General features: G+C 46.7%; 1 protein-coding gene across 3 annotated transcripts in view; it reads right to left on the reverse strand.

The window, feature by feature from the left end:
• The window catches only part of atp8b4 (ATPase phospholipid transporting 8B4), a 50372-nt gene extending 42486 nt beyond the window's left edge, over nt 1-7886 (reverse strand). The window contains exons 1-3 of one of the 3 annotated variants that reach the window (XM_029757394.1): nt 7768-7886; nt 4796-4866; nt 127-222 (exon numbers count right to left, since the gene is read on the reverse strand). In XM_029757394.1, the coding sequence (XP_029613254.1) occupies nt 127-202 (76 nt within the window). In that variant the 5' untranslated portion in view covers nt 203-222; nt 4796-4866; nt 7768-7886. Of the gene's footprint in view, nt 1-126; nt 583-4795; nt 4867-7767 lie in introns of those variants that run through there. The other 2 variants (XM_029757395.1, XM_029757396.1) reach the window with 2 other exon arrangements.
• Between the last annotated feature and the right edge of the window lie 14212 nt (nt 7887-22098).

A 22098-nucleotide genomic window follows, 5' to 3' on the forward strand; every position in this document is an offset into this window, starting at 1 on the left:
ACTACCACCACCAACAACTCCTCCACCACCACCAACAACTCCACCACCAACTCCACCACTAACAACAACTCCACCACCAACAATTCCACCAACAACAACTCCACCAACAACAGCAGACAGCTTTACCTTGTCCAGCACCTTTACCACGTGAGCTCCAGCATCCCCTCCATGGCATTAACATCCACAACCATTTCTCCGCCATTTCTTTTCCCCACTGTCATTCTTTGTAGGAACAAGGTCAGAAAATAGTAATTGTGAATAGGCCGATATTAACTCCAGATGTTCACTTTACAATGTCCCTGTTAAAACAGAGTAGGTCCCGTTCTCATCCAGACGAACCGGGGGCCTTCTGCCCAATACAACAACCGTTTTAAGAAAAATACGTTTTAGTATCCACCACTGCATTTGAGGTAATGTAGGTAATTTGTTCCACTGATACCTTCCTGGGTAGGCATGTGGAACCTGTCTCCACTTGCCCTCTTTACTGAAACTGAGTCTTTCATCTGCACTAACAGACACAGCCCTGGAATGTACTGTACCTCAGGGCTGAGAAATGTACAGTCGACTGCAGAGCAACAAATTCATTTACACTGTAGCAAATGATGCCTTATTTTGGTTCATAAACGTAATAATCTACCTAACAACTCATAAAGAAAGGACAGAAAAAAAAACACAGATCTGGGTGGGTAGTACGCGCGCACAGACAAAATCCACAATCACCCTTTAACGGGTTAAATCTGCAGTTCAAACAACAAAAACGCCGTCACCCTTTCGCCGTTTTAGTGATGGAGTTGGAGAAAAGAATACCAATCCATGATATCAACATTATAGTTTGAACCATGATTTTTTTGGCCTATACAGTGTTTTTTTTTTTACAATTACATTGTTTACCAACAACAGAATTTAAAAACAACAACATATATTTTGGGTTTCGATGGTTGAACAAAGACAATGAGGCATTTATAATGTTCCATTCTTCCAGAATCAATGGGTATATATTATTCATTAAAAAGTCTAAGAATGGATGTAGCGATAGTTGATTACCCCATTCAAACAAAGTGTGTTTACATCCCGACAACAACAATGCCACTAAATAGATGCCTGACTTTACAGGTTTGGTTCACATCAACCATTTCAGAGCTGAAAGCAGAACTCAAACCTACAAAACGGTGTTTGAAGAAAAGGGTGAATCATTCCTTAATGTTACAGAATGGCTCACTTCAGAGAATAATAACACACACACACACACACAGACAGACAGACAGACAGACAGACAGACAGACAGACAGACAGACAGACAGACAGACAGACAGACAGACAGACAGACAGACAGACAGACAGACAGACAGACAGACAGACAGACAGACAGACAGACAGACAGTGTAACCAGAGAGGCCCACTCGTTCAACACCTAGAAGACATCCTCATAGTATCCTTTGCTGTGAAGATTAATAATTTAGGATTCTCTGTTGTTGATTTGACCTGAAGCCTCTGTTCTGTTTATCCATTTAGTTACAGACCTGGGTTCAAATAGTATTTGGAATCATTTAAGATACTTTAGCTGGGCTTCCCAAGATTTCAAATAACATTTGAACCCAGGTCATTTGGTTACTGTACAGTTACAAAATTGGATGGCAAGCTGCAACTGATTCAAGTATTATTCAGAAAAAAAACTATACAAACAGCGGAAACCAACCATCAATATGGATCCATTCACATTTTCATTAAAGACAATTCCGTTTTCAGGTTTGAAACGATCCCATCATGCATCACTTGCATAGTCAGTAACATGGCCCCTTGTCATACACGTTGTTCTATGGTACTATTATATCATACCCTATGAAGATGTAAGAAATAGCCTCCTCATCGTGCCTCTCACGCTTATCCGACACTGGGGATTTCCTATCATAAATTACCCGCTGTATCCTAACATTATCCTAGACTTAATGGTTTTCCAGGGATTCCTCCAAGCCTATTTGCATCCCGTTAATCAATATAGCGAGTGCCAACGGACCAGTAACACTGTAAACCAATTAGGATCGTCTAGCCATCCATCATGTTGATCCCCATCTATGATCATGTTCTCTATAATAACCAATACTTTATATATATATATATACTAGATGACTAAGAGGGGGCGCTGTGTTGAAGCCACCGTGACTCCATCTTGGAACTCCCCCATTGGTGTAAAAATAAACATTTTGTAAGCTATAGAAATGCATTTAATAATGTCAACATTCGTTTTTTTGCCAAATGTATTCTATTACAGACAAATTCATGTATAAGTTTTTATGATAATTATGTGAGATAAACATACAAATGAAATACGAAGAAACATTTAAAAATATTTTCTCAAGTATCATTTTTTTTAGATTACTAATGTTATTGTCCCCACTACAACAAAACAACAAAAAAAGACTAAACACATGTCATTTTGTCCTTGAAACATGTAATTGAAATACTGTGGAATGCCATTATTTCCTGTGAAGGACCGCTCTGGGGAATGCCAATATGGCCGACCAGTGGTTTCAAAGCCTCTCAATGGCCAATACATAACATCAACAATCCAGGGTTTATATACATCATTGGTTATAACACAGAGAACATCAAAACAGCAGCGGAATTTTATACCACTATATAGATAGGCTATATTATACCTGTATAATATATAGGTTTAGATAGGCTATTTAATACCTGCAGGTTCCACCTTCATCCCCCTGCTTAGTCTTCTCCAAATGGAACCAGGAAATAGTTGAGTTCCAATGTCCAACCAGGTTGGAGGATAATCCAGGTAGAGGATTGTGAATACATGAACACATTGTGTTGGGGTGAGATGCCTCTGGGTGGGTGAGTAGGGAAGCAATGATCCGTGGGTTGCACAAGGTCACAGAGCACTAGCTCCGCGTCACAGGCAGATACTCATTACAAGGTAACACACACGAACACACACACCGACTCAAAAGAGGGCATACTGCTTCACTTTATCTCCCTTGACCAGAACACTGTATCATAAAATACATTCACACATATCACTGACTGTCTCCTGTTTCTCAAAGACTGAGCTTACATCCTAAATGGCACCCTATTCCCTATATAGTGCACTACTTTTGACCAGAGCCCTATTGAACCCTATTCCCTATATATAGTGCACTACTTTAGACCAGAGCCCTATAGAACCCTATTCCCTATATATAGTGCACTACTTTAGACCAGAGCCCTATAGAACCCTATATATAGTGCACTACTTTAGACCAGAGCCCTATGGAACCCTATTCCCTATATAGTACACTACTTTAGACCAGGACCCTATGGAACCCTATATATAGTGCACTACTTTAGACCAGAGCCCTATTGAACCCTATTCCCTATATAGTACACTACTTTAGACCAGGACCCTATGGAACCCTATTCCCTATATAGTGCACTACTTTAGACCAGGGCCCTATAGAACCCTGTTCCCTATATAGTGCACTACTTTAGACCAGGGCCCTATAGAACCCTATTCCCTATATAGTGCACTACTTTAGACCAGAGCCCTATAGAACCCTATTCCCTATATAGTGCACTACTTTAGACCAGAGCCCTATAGAACCCTGTTCCCTATATAGTGCACTACTTTAGACCAGGGCCCTATAGAACCCTATTCCCTATATAGTGCACTACTTTTGACCAGGGCCCTATAGAACCCTATTCCCTATATAGTGCACTACTTTAGACCAGGGCCCTATAGAACCCTATTTCCTATATAGTGCACTACTTTTGACAAGGGCCCTATAGAACCCTATTCCCTATATAGTGCACTACTTTTGACCAGGGCCCTATAGAACCCTATATAGTGCACTACTTTAGACCAGAGCCTTATATGGGTACTGTTCAAAATAGTGCACTAAATAGGGAATACGGCGCCATTTGGGATGCATGCTGAATATATATATTAAGCTGATTCTGACCTTTATCTCTTTTCTACACAAGAGATAATGGAACTAGACAAGAGAGACAATGGAACTAGACACAAGAGACAATGGAACTAGACACAAGAGATAATGGAACTAGACACAAGAGATAATGGAACTAGACACAAGAGATAATGGAACTAGACACAAGAGATAATGGAACTAGACACAAGAGATAATGGAACTAGACACAAGAGATAATGGAACTAGACACAAGAGATAATGGAACTAGACACAAGAGATAATGGAACTAAACACAAGAGATAATGGAACTAGACAAGAGATAATGGAACTAGATACAAGAGATAATGGAACTAGACACAAGAGATAATGGAACTAGACACAAGAGACAATGGAACTAGATAAGAGATAATGGAACTAGATACAAGAGATAATGGAACTAGATAAAGAGATAATGGAACTAGATACAAGAGATAATGGAACTACACACAAGAGATAATGGAACTAGACAAGAGATAATGGAACTAGATACAAGAGATAATGGAACTAGACACAAGATATTATCGAACTACACACAAGAGATAATGGAACTAGACACAAGATATTATCGAACTACACACAAGAGATAATGGAACTAGACACAAGATAATGGAACTAGATACAAGAGATAATGGACCTAACACAAGAGATAATGGAAGTAGACCACCTCCCAATGTCTCTCCGGTATTATCGTCACTACTCTATCCATAAGGAATGTTTACTGTGTGATACCTTCAATGAAATCCTGTTCAGGGACATTGGTCCTTTGCGATAACTGTATTTTCTAACACAATAAAGAGGTGTAAAAATAAAGAGTAACAGAAACATGCAGGTGTTCTTACCGATGTAAATACCTCTGTTAGAACATGATGCCATTGTGTAATGGGACCTCCCGCTGTAGCCAAGGGTTTTCCTGGAAAACATGGAGCAAATGACCTCGTTACCCCCTGTATGGTCCTGTTCCTCCCCACAGCCCCCTGTATGGTCCTGTTCCTCCCCACAGCCCCCTGTATGGTCCTGTTCCACCCCACAGCCCCCTGTATGGTCCTGTTCCACCCCACAGCCCCCTGTATGGTCCTGTTCCACCCCACAGCCCCCTGTATGGTCCTGTTCCACCCCACAGCCCCCCTGTATGGTCCTGTTCCACCCCACAGCCCCCTGTATGGTCCTGTTCCACCCCACAGCCCCCTGTATGGTCCTGTTCCACCCCACAGCCCCCTGTATGGTCCTGTTCCACCCCACAGCCCCCTGTATGGTCCTGATCCACCCCACAGCCCCCTGTATGGTCCTGTTCCACCCCACAGCCCCCTGTATGGTCCTGTTCCACCCCACAGCCCCCTGTATGGTCCTGTTCCACCCCACAGCCCCCTGTATGGTCCTGTTCCACCCCACAGCCCCCCTGTATGGTCCTGTTCCACCCCACAGCCCCCCTGTATGGTCCTGTTCCACCCCACAGCCCCCTGTATGGTCCTGTTCCACCCCACAGCCCCCTGTATGGTCCTGATCCACCCCACAGCCCCCTGTATGGTCCTGTTCCACCCCACAGCCCCCTGTATGGTCCTGTTCCACCCCACAGCCCCCTGTATGGTCCTGTTCCACCCCACAGCCCCTGTATGGTCCTGTTCCACCCCACAGCCCCCTGTATGGTCCTGTTCCACCCCACAGCCCCCTGTATGGTCCTGTTCCACCCCACAGTCCCCTGTATGGTCCTGTTCCACCCCACAGCCCCCTGTATGGTCCTGTTCCACCCCACAGCCCCCTGTATGGTCCTGTTCCACCCCACAGCCCCCTGTATGGTCCTGTTCCACCCCACAGTCCCCAGTATGGTCCTGTTCCTCCCCACAGCCCCCTGTATGGTCCTGTTCCACCCCACAGCCCCCTGTATGGTCCTGTTCCACCCCACAGCCCCCTGTATGGTCCTGTTCCACCCCACAGCCCCCTGTATGGTCCTGTTCCACCCCACAGCCCCCTGTATGGTCCTGTTCCTCCCCACAGCCCCCTGTATGGTCCTGTTCCACCCCACAGTCCCCTGTATGGTCCTGTTCCACCCCACAGTCCCCAGTATGGTCCTGTTCCTCCCCACAGCCCCCTGTATGGTCCTGTTCCACCCCACAGCCCCCTGTATGGTCCTGTTCCACCCCACAGCCCCCTGTATGGTCCTGTTCCACCCCACAGCCCCCTGTATGGTCCTGTTCCACCCCACAGCCCCCTGTATGGTCCTGTTCCTCCCCACAGCCCCCTGTATGGTCCTGTTCCACCCCACAGTCCCCTGTATGGTCCTGTTCCACCCCACAGCCCCCTGTATGGTCCTGTTCCACTCCACAGCCCCCTGTATGGTCCTGTTACACCCCACAGTCCCCTGTATGGTCCTGTTCCACCCCACAGACCCCTGTATGGTCCTGTTCCACCCCACAGCCCCCTGTATGGTCCTGTTCCACTCCACAGCCCCCTGTATGGTCCCGTTCCACCCCACAGCCCCCAGTATGGTCCCGTTCCCCCCCACAGACCCCTGTATGGTCCTGTTCCACCCCACAGACCCCTGTATGGTCCCGGTCCACCCCACAGCCCCCTGTATGGACCCGTTCCACCCCACAGCCCCCTGTATGGTCCTGTTCCACCCCACAGCCCCCTGTATGGTCCTGTTCCACCCCACAGTCCCCTGTATGGTCCTGTTCCACCCCACAGCCCCCTGTATGGTCCTGTTCCACCCCACAGCCCCCTGTATGGTCCTGTTCCACCCCACAGCCCCCTGTATGGTCCTGTTCCACCCCACAGCCCCCTGTATGGTCCTGTTCCACCCCACAGCCCCCTGTATGGTCCTGTTCCACCCCACGATGCAGGAAAATTCTCAGCAACAAAAGAATGTTCAAATTAAGATCCTACATCTGTTTAGGAAGATGCAATACTCTATTGTTATAGAATATTACCAATTGGTGTTGTGAATAAAATTAATACAGAGAATTGGACATTCTTAGTGTAAATAAGAATACAGGCAGCAAAAGCTGCAGGGGATGGTCAATCACTAAGAAAGGCACAGGGCATTGTTACTATACTGTTCACCGGGCAGTTTCCTTCAGAGCTGCTCACCGACACCTAATATGCTTCTTGCTTTCTTCAGTACAGCATACAGATCTCTGCTGGGAATAGTTCTGAGACACAGGGCTTGGCCTGCTGATGTCAGCACCATGCACAGTAAACAGGTGAACACAAAATATAACCGCTAGCTCTTATATACCATTACTGTTTTGTTTCTCTCTCTCTCAATGATGAACCCATAGAATAACAAACTAAAACTGTTCATTTAGTAATTTAACAGGATCTCTGTGTCGGTCACCCATGATATTATACTGTGATATAACGAAAAAGTTGTAATTTATATATTTTCCCAAAGTTGAAACAACACCTGATCAATAACTTATGAACATACAGTAACCATGTTCGGTTTGTATCGCTTAGAAAAATAATACAGTGGAGACCCGACCAAGGTGGCTGAAATGGGCGATGGGCGAAAGGCTTTGAGGATTCCATTTTGCAAATGCTTTTTGAACTTGTTCACGGGTGTAGGCTACAGTTAGTAACTCACTTTGCAAACCGTTATTACAGGAGGCCTACAATGGAGACGTGTGTAGTGATTTGTAACGTTGACTGAGTGATCGTAACATCAGCGACACATTCAGGCGTTCTTTAACCATGCGTATCTATGCAAATGTCGTGGCAGAGTTGAAAGATTTCAACCTGACCATGATCGATAACGTTTATTCACTAATCGTGACAATAACTGAATGTAAATTGTAACGCGATTGTTTTTACTCACCGACAACATCGTCCATTCAGCTGGACACAGTGTAAATCATCCGTAAGGCGAAGGAGGAAAATGTAGGCGCATCTGCAGCTCTGGAGAATCTGTGCGCTTCTCTCACTCGCTCTCTCCACGCGTCTCTCTCTCTCTCTCTCTCTCTCTCTCTCTCTGCCTGTCTCCCTCTCTCACTCGCTCTCTCCACGCGTCTCTCTCTCTCTCTCTGCCTGTCTCCCTCTCTCACTCGCTCTCTCCACGCGTCTCTCTCTACGCATCTCTCTCTCTCTCTGCCTGTCTCCCTCTCTCACTCGCTCTCTCCACGCGTCTCTCTCTCTCTCTCTCTCTCTCTCTCTCTCTCTCTCTCTCTCTCTGTCTCCCTCTCTCACTCGCTCTCTCCGCGCGTCTCTCTCTACGCGTCTCTCTCTCTCTCTGCCTGTCTCCCTCTCTCACTCGCTCTCTCCGCGCGTCTCTCTCTACGCGTCTCTCTCTCTCTGCCTGTCTCCCTCTCTCACTCGCTCTCTCCACGCGTCTCTCTCTCTCTCTCTCTCCCTCTCTCTCACTCGACTCAAGCCTTATGGTATGAAGCAGAACCAATGATCAACTAAGGGATTGTCATTCTCAAATGTGAGGACTTCTCTCACAAACAATAAATAACAAAATAACAGTCACTTATTTAGATATAATAACAGTCATGTATTTAGATATAATAACATTCATGTTTTTAGATATAATAACAGACATGTATTTAGATATAATAACAGTCACGCATTTAGATATTATATCTAAATACGTGACTGTTATTATAACAGTCATGTTTTTAGTAGTAGATTAAATAGAATAGAGTCAAATAAAATAGAGCAACATATCAACAAATGTTATTGTAGCCTAATGTGCAGTCCCCCATAAAACACACACACACACACACACACACACACACACACACACACACACACACACACACACACACACACACACACACACACACACACAGGTTGTCTTGACAATAACGACATCATGTGGACATCAAAGATACTACAGTATGGTCACAGGTCAATGTAACTTTTTGAGGGTTTTATTTGAAGTGAAATGAGTTGAAAACTTTAGAAACAGGAAGTTCTGCACATCCCAGATGGTTCTGCATTTTACAATGTAGTAACACACGAGGCTGATGATTAGCTTTCAATCAATTCATCAATTAATCAATTCATCATATTGTATTTGTAAAGCCCTGTTTCATCAACAGTTTCAATCAAAAAATATTTCACTTTATTTGGATTTGCCCTGGAGTGGGCCAACGGCGTATGGAGTGAGGGAGACGTGGCGTTGGACCATTACGCGGAGTTCACCCGCCGCTTTCGGGCAGTGTTCGACCACCCGCCTGAGGGTTGAGCGGTGGATGAACGTCTGTTCCACCTGAGGCAGGGGACGAGGAGCGCGCAGGATTTCGCCTTGGACTTCCGGACCCTGGCCGCCAGCTCGGGATGGAACGACAGGGCTCTGATCGATCACTACAGGTGCAGTCTGCGCGAGGACGTCCGTCAGGAGTTGGCCTGCCGAGACACCACCCTCACAATGGACCAGCTGGTGGACATGTCTATCCGGCTGGACAACCTGCTGACTGCCAGCGGACGTCCGGATCGGGGCCTGTCAGTTCCATCCCCCAGCACCTCCGCTCCGACGACCATGGAGCTGGGAGGTGCTGCACTTAGGGCGACCGGAGGAGGGGCCGTTCCCTGCACCATCTGTGGCCGCAGAGGGCACACTGCTGGTCGGTGCTGGAGAGGTTCCTCAGGGAGTTGAGGCAGCAGGGAGGGCACTCTCGTGTCACCCCAGGTGAGTCGGCACCAGGCTCACCCAGAGCTCCCTGTTGCTCATATGTATGTGTTTATTTCATTTCCTGAGTTTTCCCAGCATTCCCAGCATAAAGCGCTTGTAGATTCAGGCGCAGCTGGGAATTTTATTGACCGTTCATTTGCTCATAGTTTAGGGTTCCCCCTTGTTCCTGTGGATATGTCCTTCCCTGTGAACGCTCTAGATAGTCGACCATTAGGGTCAGGGCTGATTAGGGAGGCCACCGCTCCACTAGACATGGTTACGCAAGAGGGTCACAAGGAGAGAATCAGTCTCTTCCTTATTGATTCTCCTGCTTTTCCCATGGTGCTGGGCCTACCCTGGTTGGCCTGTCATAACCCCACTATTTCATGGAAACAGAGGGCTCTCAAGGGGTGGTCACGAGAGTACTCAGAGAGGTGTGTGGGGGTTTCCATCGGTGCGACTACGGTGGAAAGTCCAGACCAGGTCTCCACCATGCGCATCCCCTCAGAATATGCCGATTTGGCTCTCGCCTTCTGTAAGAAGAGGGCGACTAAATTACCACCCCATCGACGGGGGGATTGTGCAATAAATCTCCTGGTAGATGCAGCACTTCCCAGGAGTCACGTGTATCCTCTGTCACAGGACCGTACCACCTATGGAAACATATGTATCCGAATCCCTGGGGCAGGGATACATTCGGGCCTCCGCTTCACCTGCCTCCTCGAGTTTATTTTTTGTGAAGAAGAAGGATGGGGTCTGCGCCCATGTATTGACTATCGAGGGATCAATCAGATCACAGTGAGGTATAGCTTCCCGCTGTCTCTCATCGCCAGTGCGATCGAGTCAATGCACGGGGCGCGCATCTTCACAAAATTGGATCTCAGGAGCGCTTACAACCTGGTGCTTATCCGGGAGGGGGACGAGTGGAAGACGGCATTATGAGTACCTCAGGGCACTATGAGTACCTCGTCATGCCGTATGGGTTGATGAATGCTCCATCAGTCTTCCAGGCCTTTGTTGACAAGATTTTCCGGGACCTGCAGGGTGTAGTGTTCTATCGATGACATTCTGATATACTCCGCTACACGCACCGAGCATGTGTCCCTGGTGCGCAGGGTGCTTGGTCGACTGTTGGAGCATGACCTGTACGTCAAGGCTGAGAAATGCCTGTTCTTCTAGCAGTCCGTCTCCTTCCTAGGGTATCGCATTTCCACTTCAGGGGTGGAGATGGAGAGTGACCGCATTTCAGCCATGTGTAATTGGCCGACTCCCAGGATGGTAAAGGAAGTGCAGCGGTTTCTAGGGTTTGCCAACTACTACCGGAGGTTTATCTGGGGCTTTGGTCAGGTAGCAGCTCCCATTACCTCACTGCTGAAGGGGGGACCGATGCGGCTGCAGTGGTCGGCTGAGGCGGACAGAGCTTTTGGTAACCTGAAGGCTCTGTTTACCACGGCTCCAGTGCTGGCTCATCCGGATCCCTCTTTGGCGTTCATAGTGGAGGTGGACGTGTCCGAGGCTGGGATAGGAGCCGTGCTTTCTCACCACCAAAGCTCTGCCCCTGTGCTTTCTTTTTGAAGAAGCTCAGCCCGGCGGAGCGAAACTGTGACGTGGGGGACCGGGAGCTGTTGGCTGGAGGCTCTGAAGGCTCTGAAGGCTCTGAAGGCGTGGAGACATTGGCTTGAGGGGGCTAAACACCCTTTTCTCATCTGGACTGACCATCGCAATCTTGAATATATCCGGGTGGAGAGGAGACTGAACCCTCGCCAGGCAAGGTGGGCCATGTTTTTTACACGTTTTGTTTTCACTCTATCCTACAGACCAGGTTCCCAGAACGCTAAGGCAGACCCACTGTCCCGGATGTATGACACAGAGGAGCGGTCCATGGATCATACTCCCATACTTACAGCCTCTTGCCTGATGGCACCGGTGGTGTGGGAGCTGGACGCGGACATCGAGCGGGCATTACGCACAGAGCCCACTCCCCCCCAGTGTCCAGCTGGGCGCCTGTACGTTCCGTCTGCTGTTCACGTCCAGGGTCTGGAAACCGTTCCTGGAACGTCTGGGGGTCTCGGTCAACCTCACCTCAGGCTTTCCCCCCGAAAGTAACGGGCAGGTGGAGAGAGTAAACCAGGATGTGGGTAGGTTTCTGCGGTCATATTGCCAGGACCGGCCGGGGGAGTAGGCAGCGTTCATCCCCTGGGCAGAGATGGCCCAAAACTCACTCCGCCACTCCTCCACTAACCTCTCCCCTTTCCAGTGCGTACTGGGGTATCAGCCGGTTCTGGCACCTTGGCATCAGAGCCAGATCGAAGCTCCTGTGGTGGACGAATGGTTTAAGCGCTCGGAGGAGACCTGGGACGCCGCTTATGTACATCTGCAACGGGCCGTGAGGCGGCAAAAGGCGAGCGCCTATCGCCACCGCAGCGAGGCCCCGGTGTTCACACCAGGGGACCGGGTCTGGCTCTCGACCTGAAACCTTCCCCTCCGCCTGCTCTGCTGGAAGCGGGGTCCGCGGTTTGTGGGGCCATTCAAAGTCCTGAGGAGACTGAACGAGGTATGCTACACGTTACTGCTCCCCCGATTATCGTATTAACCCCTGTTCCATGTGTCTCTCCTCAGGCCGGTGGTGGATGGGCCGCTCCAGGAGTCTGAGGTGTGGGAGGTTCCTCCGCCCCCTCTGGACATCGAGGGGGCCCCGGCATATGCTGTTCGAGCCATCTTGGACTCGAGGTGTCGGGCGAGGGGCCTTCAGTACCTCGTGGAGTGGGAGGGGTACGGTCCGGAGGAGAGATGCTGGGTTCCGGTGGAGGACGTTTTGGACCCTTCGTTGCTGCGGGAGTTCCACCGTCTCCGTCCGGATCGCCCTGCGCCTCGTCCTCCGGGTCATCCCCGAGGTCGGTGTCGGCGCGCTGCTGGAGCTGCGCGTCAAGGGGGGGGGGGTTCTGTCACGACTTCCGCCGAAGTCGGTCCCTCTCTTTGATCGGGCGGCGTTCGGCGGTCGACGTCACCGGCCTTCTAGCCACCGCCAATCCACTTTTCATTTTCCATTTGTTTTGTCTTAATCTTACACACCTGGTTTCACTCACCCAATTACCTGTTTATTATTTAACCCTCTGTTCCCCATGTTTGTTTGTGAGTGATTGTTTATTGTATTTTCGGTCCGTATTTTGTGTGCTCGTGATGTTACTTTGTACATTTGTCATTTTGAGTAAAAGTACGTTGATTACTCATATTTGCTGTCCTGCGCCTGACTCTCTACACCAGCTACACACACAGGATTGGCAAACCGGATGAAGTTAAACAAGCATATTTACATAATGAACAGGAGTTTGGAAGGTTAAAACTATGTAATATTAAGGCATTAATAGAAAAATAAAAAAGTATGTGAATTTCTGCATAAATTGGTCATCAAATGTGATCTGATCTTCATCTAGGCAGGCTCAGGGTCAGGCAGAGAGGTCAGGCGGGCGGGTACAGGGTCAGGCAGAGAGGTCAAGTGGGCGGGTACAGGGTCAGGACAGGCAAAGGTCAAAACCTGGAGGACTAGCAAAGAGAGGCTGGGAAACGATAGGAGCTGACAGGAAAAACGCTGGTAAGCTTGAACGAACAAAACGAACTGGCAACAAACAGACAGAGAACACAGGTATAAATACACAGGGGATAATGGGGAAGATGGGCGACACCTGGAGGGGGGTGGAGACAAGCACAAGCACAGGTGAAACAGATCAGGGCATTACACAATCATCGCATACAGAATTTCTTTCCTAATTTTTGTTGAAAGACCAAAGAAATCTACACCTTAACAGCTATTCATAATTATTTTTAGTTTGAATCTGTAGATCCTATATCCCGTAATGATGTGACTCAATCACACGCTGCTTATTCGCTGTTTATCAACATGTGGTTTTGGTCACAAGTCACCCAACATTTACTGTAAGCTTATGGATCATAGCCAACCTTTTTCAGACTACCGGTAACTGCCGGGTGAAAAGTATTGGGAAACCACACCATGTTGAGTTCAAGCACAGTGTGAAATAACTACATTCGGGAAAGTATTCAGATCCCTTGACTTTTTCCAAATGTTGTTACGTTACAGTTACAATAAATGTTTTCCCAAAATGACAAAGCAAAAACAGGTTTTAAATATGTTTGCAAATGTATAATTGTTTTTATTTTAAATACCTTATTTACGTAAGTATTCAGACCCTTTGGTATGAGACTCGAAATTTAGCTCAGGTGCATCCTGTTTCCATTGATCATCCTTGAGATGTTTCTACAACTTCAATTGGAGTCCACCTGTGGTAAAATCAATTGATTGGACATGATTCGCAAAGGTCCCACGGTTGACAGTGCATATCAGAGAAAAAAACAAGCCATGAGGTCGAATTAATTGTCCGTAGAGCTCCAAGACAGGATTGTGTCCAGGCACAGATCTGGGGGGAAGGGTACCAAAAAATGTCTGCAACATTGAAGGTCCCAATGAAAGCAGTGGCCTCCATCATTCTTAAATGGAAGAAGTTTGGGACCACCAAGATTCTTCCTACAGCTGGCTGCACAGCCAAACTGATCAATCGAGGGAGAGGGCCTTGATCAGGGAGGTGACCAACAACTCGATGGTCACTCTGACAGAGCTCCAGAGTTCCTCTGTGGAGATGGGAGAATATTCCAGAAGGACAACCATCTCTGCAGCACTCTACCAATCAGGCCTTTATGGTAGTGTGGCCAGACAGAAGCCACTCCTCAGTAAAAGGCACATGACAGCCCGCTTGGAATTTGCCAAAAGGCACCTAAAGACTCTCAGACCATGAGAAACAAGATTCTCTGGTCTGATGAGACCAAGATTGAACTCTTTGGCCTGAATGCCAAGCAGCACATCTGGAGGAAACCTGGCACCATCCCTACGGTGAAGCATGGTGGTGGAAGCATCATGTTGTGGGGATGTTTTTCAGTGGCAGGGACTGGGAGACTAGTCAGGATTGATGGAAAGATGAACGGAGCAAAGTACAGAGAGATCCTTGATGAAAACCTGCTCCAGAGCGCTCAGGACCTCAGACTGGGGCAAAGGTTCACCTTCCAACAGGACAACAACCCTAAGCACACAGCCGAGACAACGCAGGAGTGGCTTCGGGACAAGTCTCTGAATGTCCTTAAGTGGCCCAGCCAGAGCCCGGACTTGAACCCGATCGAACATCTCTGAAGAGACCTGAAAATAGCTGTGCAGCAACGCTCCCCATCCAACCTGACAGAGCTTGAGAGGATCTGCAGAGAAGAATGGGAGAAACTCCCCAAATACAGGTGTGCCAAGCTTGTAGCGTCATACCCAAGAAGACTTGAGTCTGTTTTTGCTGCCAAAGGTGCTTCAACAAAGTGTTAAGTAAAAGGTCTGAATACTTATGTAAATGTGATATTTCAGTATAAAAAAAAATAATAAAAAAATTGCTAAAATGTTTAAAAAAAAATGTTTTTGCTTTGTCATTATGGGGTTGTGTGTAGATTGATGAGGGGGGGCAAAAAAACAATTTAACCCACTTTAGAATAAGGCTGTAACAAAATTTGGAAAAACTTCTAAATCAACATGCATTGCTATCAAAAAATAATAATACATAAAAACCAATTATGAGAGAAGTCAGACGAAGTGATAATTGACAGAAACGTGGTGGCGTAGCAGGAAGATCTGAACGCCATCAACCAAGAGGTTGGGTCAGTATGTCAAATCATGTATGTCAACGTGTGTCAAATATGTAAGTTGAAAACATTGTATGTTAAAAGCACTGTTTGTGTGTGTGTGTAACCAGCCATTTTTTTTGTTTAGAATTTCTGGTTGAATGAACATATGAGACTTGAGTAAACACATAATTTGAAGTATCCAGCATTTTTTGCCTTTGTTTTCTCCAGTTGGAGCTAAGTTTGGGCCTACTGAAAATGTTAAGTTCAGGTAACAGTTTGACCGAAAAGTCGAGTAAACTTAAAAAGGCTGTGGAATCAGTTACTTAATAACAATTAGTTGAAATAACTAGATTTTTTTTGTTGTTGACTCAATAAGATAATGTCTTCAAAATGTATTTAATTGATGGTTAATAAAGTAGTTTAAACCCTTTATAAGTTTTACTTATAATAATTAATCCGTGCTCACCTAGCCTTGCTTCTCAATTGGTTTCTGCCATCTTGCCAACTTCTTATCACTCATTGTCAAGCCCTGTTTAGCATGAAAATTCCATAAGGAGTTGGTTGACGAGAGAGCAGAAACAGACCAGCAACCAGGCTAGTGCTCAAACACTCACCCACTGCAGTAGCAGTTCTAGCAGTGGGTCCCTCAACCTTATTCTGAACTTAACCTAATTCACCTAACCTTCTACGTAAATGATCCTAACCTTTTGTCTTTAGTTCACCTAACCACCAAATGTAAATTCTCCCTGTAATTTGTCCTTTGTTGTCATGACGCATCAGTTAACCCGGTCAGAGAAAGACGTGTAATACTACACGTGCTACAAGATGTAGGATCATTTACATTCGTCCAATTCGTATGATATTGTACGACCGCTGTTCCGTCCGTGTAACGTAACATATCACACTAAATGGAGTGTCACAGATTTATAGGAATTTTCCCTGACACTACGTTGTTCAGACATGTACAGTATTTGACGTACAGTATTTGACGTACAGTATTTGACGTACAGTATTTGACGTACTGTTCTGGCACTTCTCCAGGTTTGATGACATTAGGCTGCCCGCACCACCGCCGGCAACGTCTAGAAACACCCATCCGACCATTTATAGCAGGATCTGTGGAGGGGAAAATACACACAGGCAGGTGCACACACACACACACACACACACACACGCACGCACGCACACACGCACACACGCACACACACACACACATCACAAAGGAAATAAATGTGTATATATAGAGAGAGAGAGGTCTACTGACAGCCGACCAGTAATTTAATAATATCCAAAAAGCTACCCTCTTCTTGAACTGCACTATCTTGTCAGTAAGCATTTCACGGTAAAGTTCTACACTTGTTGTATTCGGCTCATGTGACAAATAAAGTTTGATTTGATTTTAATCCTCGCTCTCCTCACCTTCGGCTAATGAACCAAAGTACTGGCTAGACGTAGTTTACCTCACCTTGTTGATGGCCCGAGTCTCCAGATACAAAGCCGGAACAGATCATTGAAGGTGAGATAATCCCGTGCGAGGTAAGTACCTCTGGGACAAACAGCTCAGCTGTTGGTTGTGCAAGCATCGTTTAGGCTCCAGTTTGCCTTGCAGCAGTATACGGCGTGAATGTAGTGACCTTTGATAGTAGTGACCCATTTCCAGAGATTTCGTTTGACAATGGTGCCGTCCTGTGTACTACCCAGCTGATGGACGTTGTTGTGCTGATGAGCCTGTATTTTATTTTCTGTCACAACAACTAATCTTTCTGCACAGCTGGGTCATTCCACCAAACTGGTACGATTTGGACTTTTAGATTTCTTTTTGACTTTTTACACAATTTATTTTCTTCTTCTGAATACCCCATGACATGAAGGACATGTTTAACCTTCAAGAAAACATATGTTCCTATCTCAGGCATCAAAGCCCTATTATTGTCGGCCATTTTCTTCTGATATGGACACTGTTTGTCTTCAACCGTATTATGGACAATATGGAAGTTGTCTGAATATGATTATAAAAAAAATACTTTTAATAAAATCAACAATTTCCCTATGAATCATATGTTCCTCAAACTAATTCAATAATTGCACATATAACATTTATATAAAATCTCACACTTTTGCTAAATTAAAGCCTGAAATGGACACTTTGTGTGTCATCGGCCTCATCATTTTTGATAAAAAGTATGGTTTCACTTCAGAATTTGAAATCAAATCTATATTCTCATGATTGCTCTAAATATTTCAGACTGAGCTCAACAAACATTAAATTCATATTTCATAAACCTTCCAAAATTGTATCACAAAAATGGTCATGTAACAGGGTCGAAGAGACAAATTGTAAGGACCCGACGCTGGAGACGAGAAGCAAGTACAGGGAGTGAACATTTAATGGAAAACCGACGTCAAACAAAACACGAACAGCGTCTGGACGGGGGGAATAAAACTACATTACAACAATAATGCTGACACGGGGAACAAAACTGAGGAACAGACGGATATAGAGGGGGCAATCAACAACGTGAAGGAGTCCATGTGAGTCCAATGAGCGCTGATGCGCGTAATGATGGTGACAGGTGTGCGTAATGAAGGGCAGCCTGGTGCCCTCGAGCGCCAGAGAGGGGGAGCGGGAGAAAGGCGTGACACAAATACGGCTTCCATATAAATTGGTTAAGTTTATTGTCAAATTCACTCCAAGATTTTCTATAAACATTGTATTTCATAGATGTAACCATGTGATGAGGACAATTTATATCAATTTGAATTAAATTGTATTAACCCAACTGCAGTATCTAAACTAAACAAACCATAGCAGACATTAAAAACATAGAACAGGTCATCAGAACATGTCAGCAGGTCAACAGGTCATCAGAACAGGTCAATAGGTCAATAGGTCATCTTACTGAACAGGTCATCAGAACATGTCAGCAGGTCAACAGGTCAGAACATGTCAGCAGGTCAACAGGTCATCAGAACAGGTCAATAGGTCAATAGGTCATCTTACTGAACAGGTCATCAGAACATGTCAGCAGGTCAACAGGTCATTTTACTGAACAAGTCATCAGAACAGGTCAACAGGTCAGAACAGATCATCTTACTGAACCGATGATCATAATCATAAACCCCGGTATGTAGACTCCCAGTTACTACAGAACTGTCAGCGAGACTTTCCTCTATACTCCTCAAAAGCTGCTGGACGACCTGAAGAGACCTGAGCCTGTCTGTTGAAACATCACTGGCTGTATTCCCACTGGATACATTTCCTATTGGCAGGCTGAGGCTTCGGGGGTATGTTACAATCATGACCACAGGACACAATGAATAACTTGATTATGAGTAAGTCTGTGGGGCAGGAAGGACATAATCAAACAGATAACAGTGTATGTCATCACGAGCAGAAGAATCTGTTTGATCCAATATGACGTAAACACTTTACCTGAACATGTGTTTTCATCTGTGTTAGGACAAAACATGTTCTTCCATGACATAGACTGACCAGGTGAAACTATAATCTCTTATTGATGTCCCCTGTTGAACCCACATCAATCACAGACCGTTTAAAGAATAGTTTTTAAGCCTAGAGACAATTGAGACATGGACTGTGTATTGTGTGCCGTTCAGAGGGTGAATGGGCAAGACAAAATATTGAAGTGCATTTGAACAGGGTATGGTAGTAGGTACCAGGCGCACCGGTTTCGAGTGTGTCAAGAACTGCAACGCTGCTGGGTCTTTCACGCTCAACAGTTTCCCGTGTGTATCAAGAATGGTCCACCACCCCAAAGGACATTCAGCCAACTTGACACAACTGTGGTAAGCATTGGAGTCAAGCTTTCCACACCTTGCAGAGGCAGTGGTGTAGGCATACATACTGAGTGTACATAACATGTTGAACACCTCTCTACATTACCTTAGTTGCACACCCTTTAGCACTCATAACAGACTCAATTTGTAACAAATTGATATTCCAAATGTTTTGTACACTCAGTGTAGGTCTTTAACGTGTCTGATCCTATAGTACTCCACTACCCAATCATCTCTGGACTTCCCCACTGGATCTCCTCACATTTACATAATTTAGCAGACGCTCTTATCCAGAGTAAGTTACAGGAACAATTAGGGTTAAGTGCCTTGCTCAAGGGCACATCTGCAATTTTTCACCTAATCAGCTTGGGGATTTGAACCAGCGACATTTTGGTTACTGGCCCAATGCTCTTAACCTGCCGCCTCACTAGCTGGCTGAATCACAGCAGTTGGCACCTTGTTGCTGAACTGAAATGCTGTGTGTTGAAGCACTTACAGTTGAGGTGCTTCTGGGTTGAGCACATGCAACTGACATCACGATAATGAACTCGCTACGTTGGTCGCGGTGCACATGACCAGAATGACACATAGATCTTCACAGTCTATGCCATATATCATATTTAGACTGTGAACATCTAAGCAGAAATGTTGATTGACTCACTCCAGTGGCACATGGCCTACAGACTATTGCATATATTCTTAAAAGTCGACTTTGTACACGAAAAATTGTCCAACTCTGCCTCTTTCTCAATTTTCAAACTGAAATGGGGTGTGCCTTGGGTGGTTCGTCGATGTGTCATTCTGGTCATGCGTGCTCCCGATCTCTGGCGCTCGAGTGCTCCAGGCTGCCATTCATTACGCACACCTGTCACCATCATTACGCGCATTAGCGATCACTGGACTCACCTGGAGTCCTTCACTTTGTTGATTGCCCCGTCTATAACTGTCTGCTCCCACGTTTGTTCCCCGTGTCAGCATTAATGTCATTATGTGTTCATGTCCAGACACTGTCCTGTCCTGTTCCATGTCCGTTGCTCCTTAAATGTTCACTTCCTGTACCTGCTTCTCGTCTACCAGCGTCGATCCTTACAGAATGCTGACACCGGGGCCTCCCGAGTGGCACAGTGGTCTAAGACACTGCATCGCAGTGCTAGCTGTGCCACTAGAGATCCTGGTACGAGTCCAGTTTCTGTCGCAGCCGGCCGCGACCGGGACACCCATGGGGCGGTGCACAATTGGCCCAGTATCGTCCGGGTTAGGGGAGGGTTTGGCCGGCAGGAATGTAGCGATGAGACAAGACTGTAACTACCAATTGGGGAGAAAAAGGGCGTAAAAAAAAAGAATGCTGACACCACTAAAATAAGCATCAGGGAGTTTTTTGATTTGGTAGGTAAGGTTAGGTCCGGGTGCCATCGCCGAGGGAACTGGATTGTCAGGCTCCCACGCCTCAGCCGGTTCATCGGGCTTCTACGCCCCAACCGGCTTGTCCAGCGTCCATTCCTCAGCCGGCCTATCAGGCTCACCCAGGTGGGACGCTGGGTGGCGCCCCTGGGGGGGGGGGGGGTACTGTCACGCCTGCTCCCGCTCTCCCTCTCTGGAGTTCGAGGGCGCCAGGCTGCCCTTCATTACGCACACCTGTCAACATCATTACATGGCCAGGTCTCTGACCTCCTTCCTATAGGATGTCTCGTTGTTGTTGATGATCAGGCCTACCACTGTTGTGTCATTGGCAAACTTAATGATGGTGTTGGAGTTGTGCCCGGCCGTGCAGTCATGAGTGAACAGGGAGTACAGGAGGGGACTGAGCACGCACCCCTGAGGGGCCTCTGTGTTGAGAATCAGCGTAGCAGATGTATTGTTACCTACCCTTACCACCTGGGGGCAGCCGGTCAGGAAGTCCAGGATCCAGTTGCAGAGGGGGGGGGGGGGGTTCAGTCCCAGGGTCCTTAACTTATTGATGAGCTTTGAGGGCACTATGGTGTTGAATGCTAAGCTGTAGTCAATGAATAGCATTCTCACATAGGTGTTCCTTTTGTCCAGGTGGGCAAGGGCAGTGTGGAGTGCAATAGAGAGTACATCATCTGTGGATCTGTTGGGGCGGTATGCAAATTGGAGTGGGACTAGGGTTTCTGGGATAATGGTGTTGATGTGAGCTATGACCAGCATTTCAAAGCACTACATGGCTACAGACGTGAGTGCTACAGGTCGGTAGTGATTTAGGCAGGTTACCTTAGTGTTCTTGGGCACAGGCACTATGCTGGTCTGCTTAAAACATATTGGTATTACAGACTCGGACAGGGAAAGGTTGAAAATGTCAGTGAAGACACTTGCCAGTTGGTCAGCGCATGCTCGCAGTACACATCCTGTTAATCCGTCTGGCCCTGCGGCCTTGTGACTGTTGACCTGTTTAAAGGTCTTACTCACATCAGCTGCAGAAAGCGTGATCACACAGTCTTCCGGAAACAGCTGGTGCTCTCATGCATGGATCAGTGTTATTTGCCTCGAAGCGAGCATAGAAGTAGTTTAGCTAATCTGGTAGACTCTTGTCACTGGGCAGCTCTCAGCTGTGCTTCTCTTTGCTGTCTGTAATGGTTTGCAAGCCCTGCCACATCCGACGAGCATCAGAGCCGGTGTTGTACGATTCGATTTTAGTCCTGTATTTATGCTTTGCCTGTTTGATGGTTCGTCGGGGGGCATAGCGGGATTTATTATAAGCTTACGGGTTAGAGTCCCGCTCCTTGAAAACGGCAGCTCAAGCCTTTAGCTCAGTGCGGATGTTGCCTGTAATCCATGGCTTCTGGTTGGGGTATGTACGTAGGGTCAATGTGGGGACTACGTCATCGATGCACTTAATGATGAAGCCAATGACTGATGTGGTGTATTCCTCAATGCCATCGGAGGAATCCCAGAACATATTCCAGTCTGTGCTAGCAAAACACTCTATTTAGTATGATATGTTACATTTGGTATGGAGACCAGGTAGCATATAAGGATAAATTCACAATTTTTATGGGCGGAGATTGGTTGGCTTAACAGGGTAGACTGAGGTAAGCAAATCGATATTGTAAT

The sequence above is a fragment of the Salmo trutta genome, chromosome 7 (genome assembly GCF_901001165.1).
Source record: "Salmo trutta chromosome 7, fSalTru1.1, whole genome shotgun sequence".
NCBI lineage: Eukaryota > Metazoa > Chordata > Actinopteri > Salmoniformes > Salmonidae > Salmo > Salmo trutta.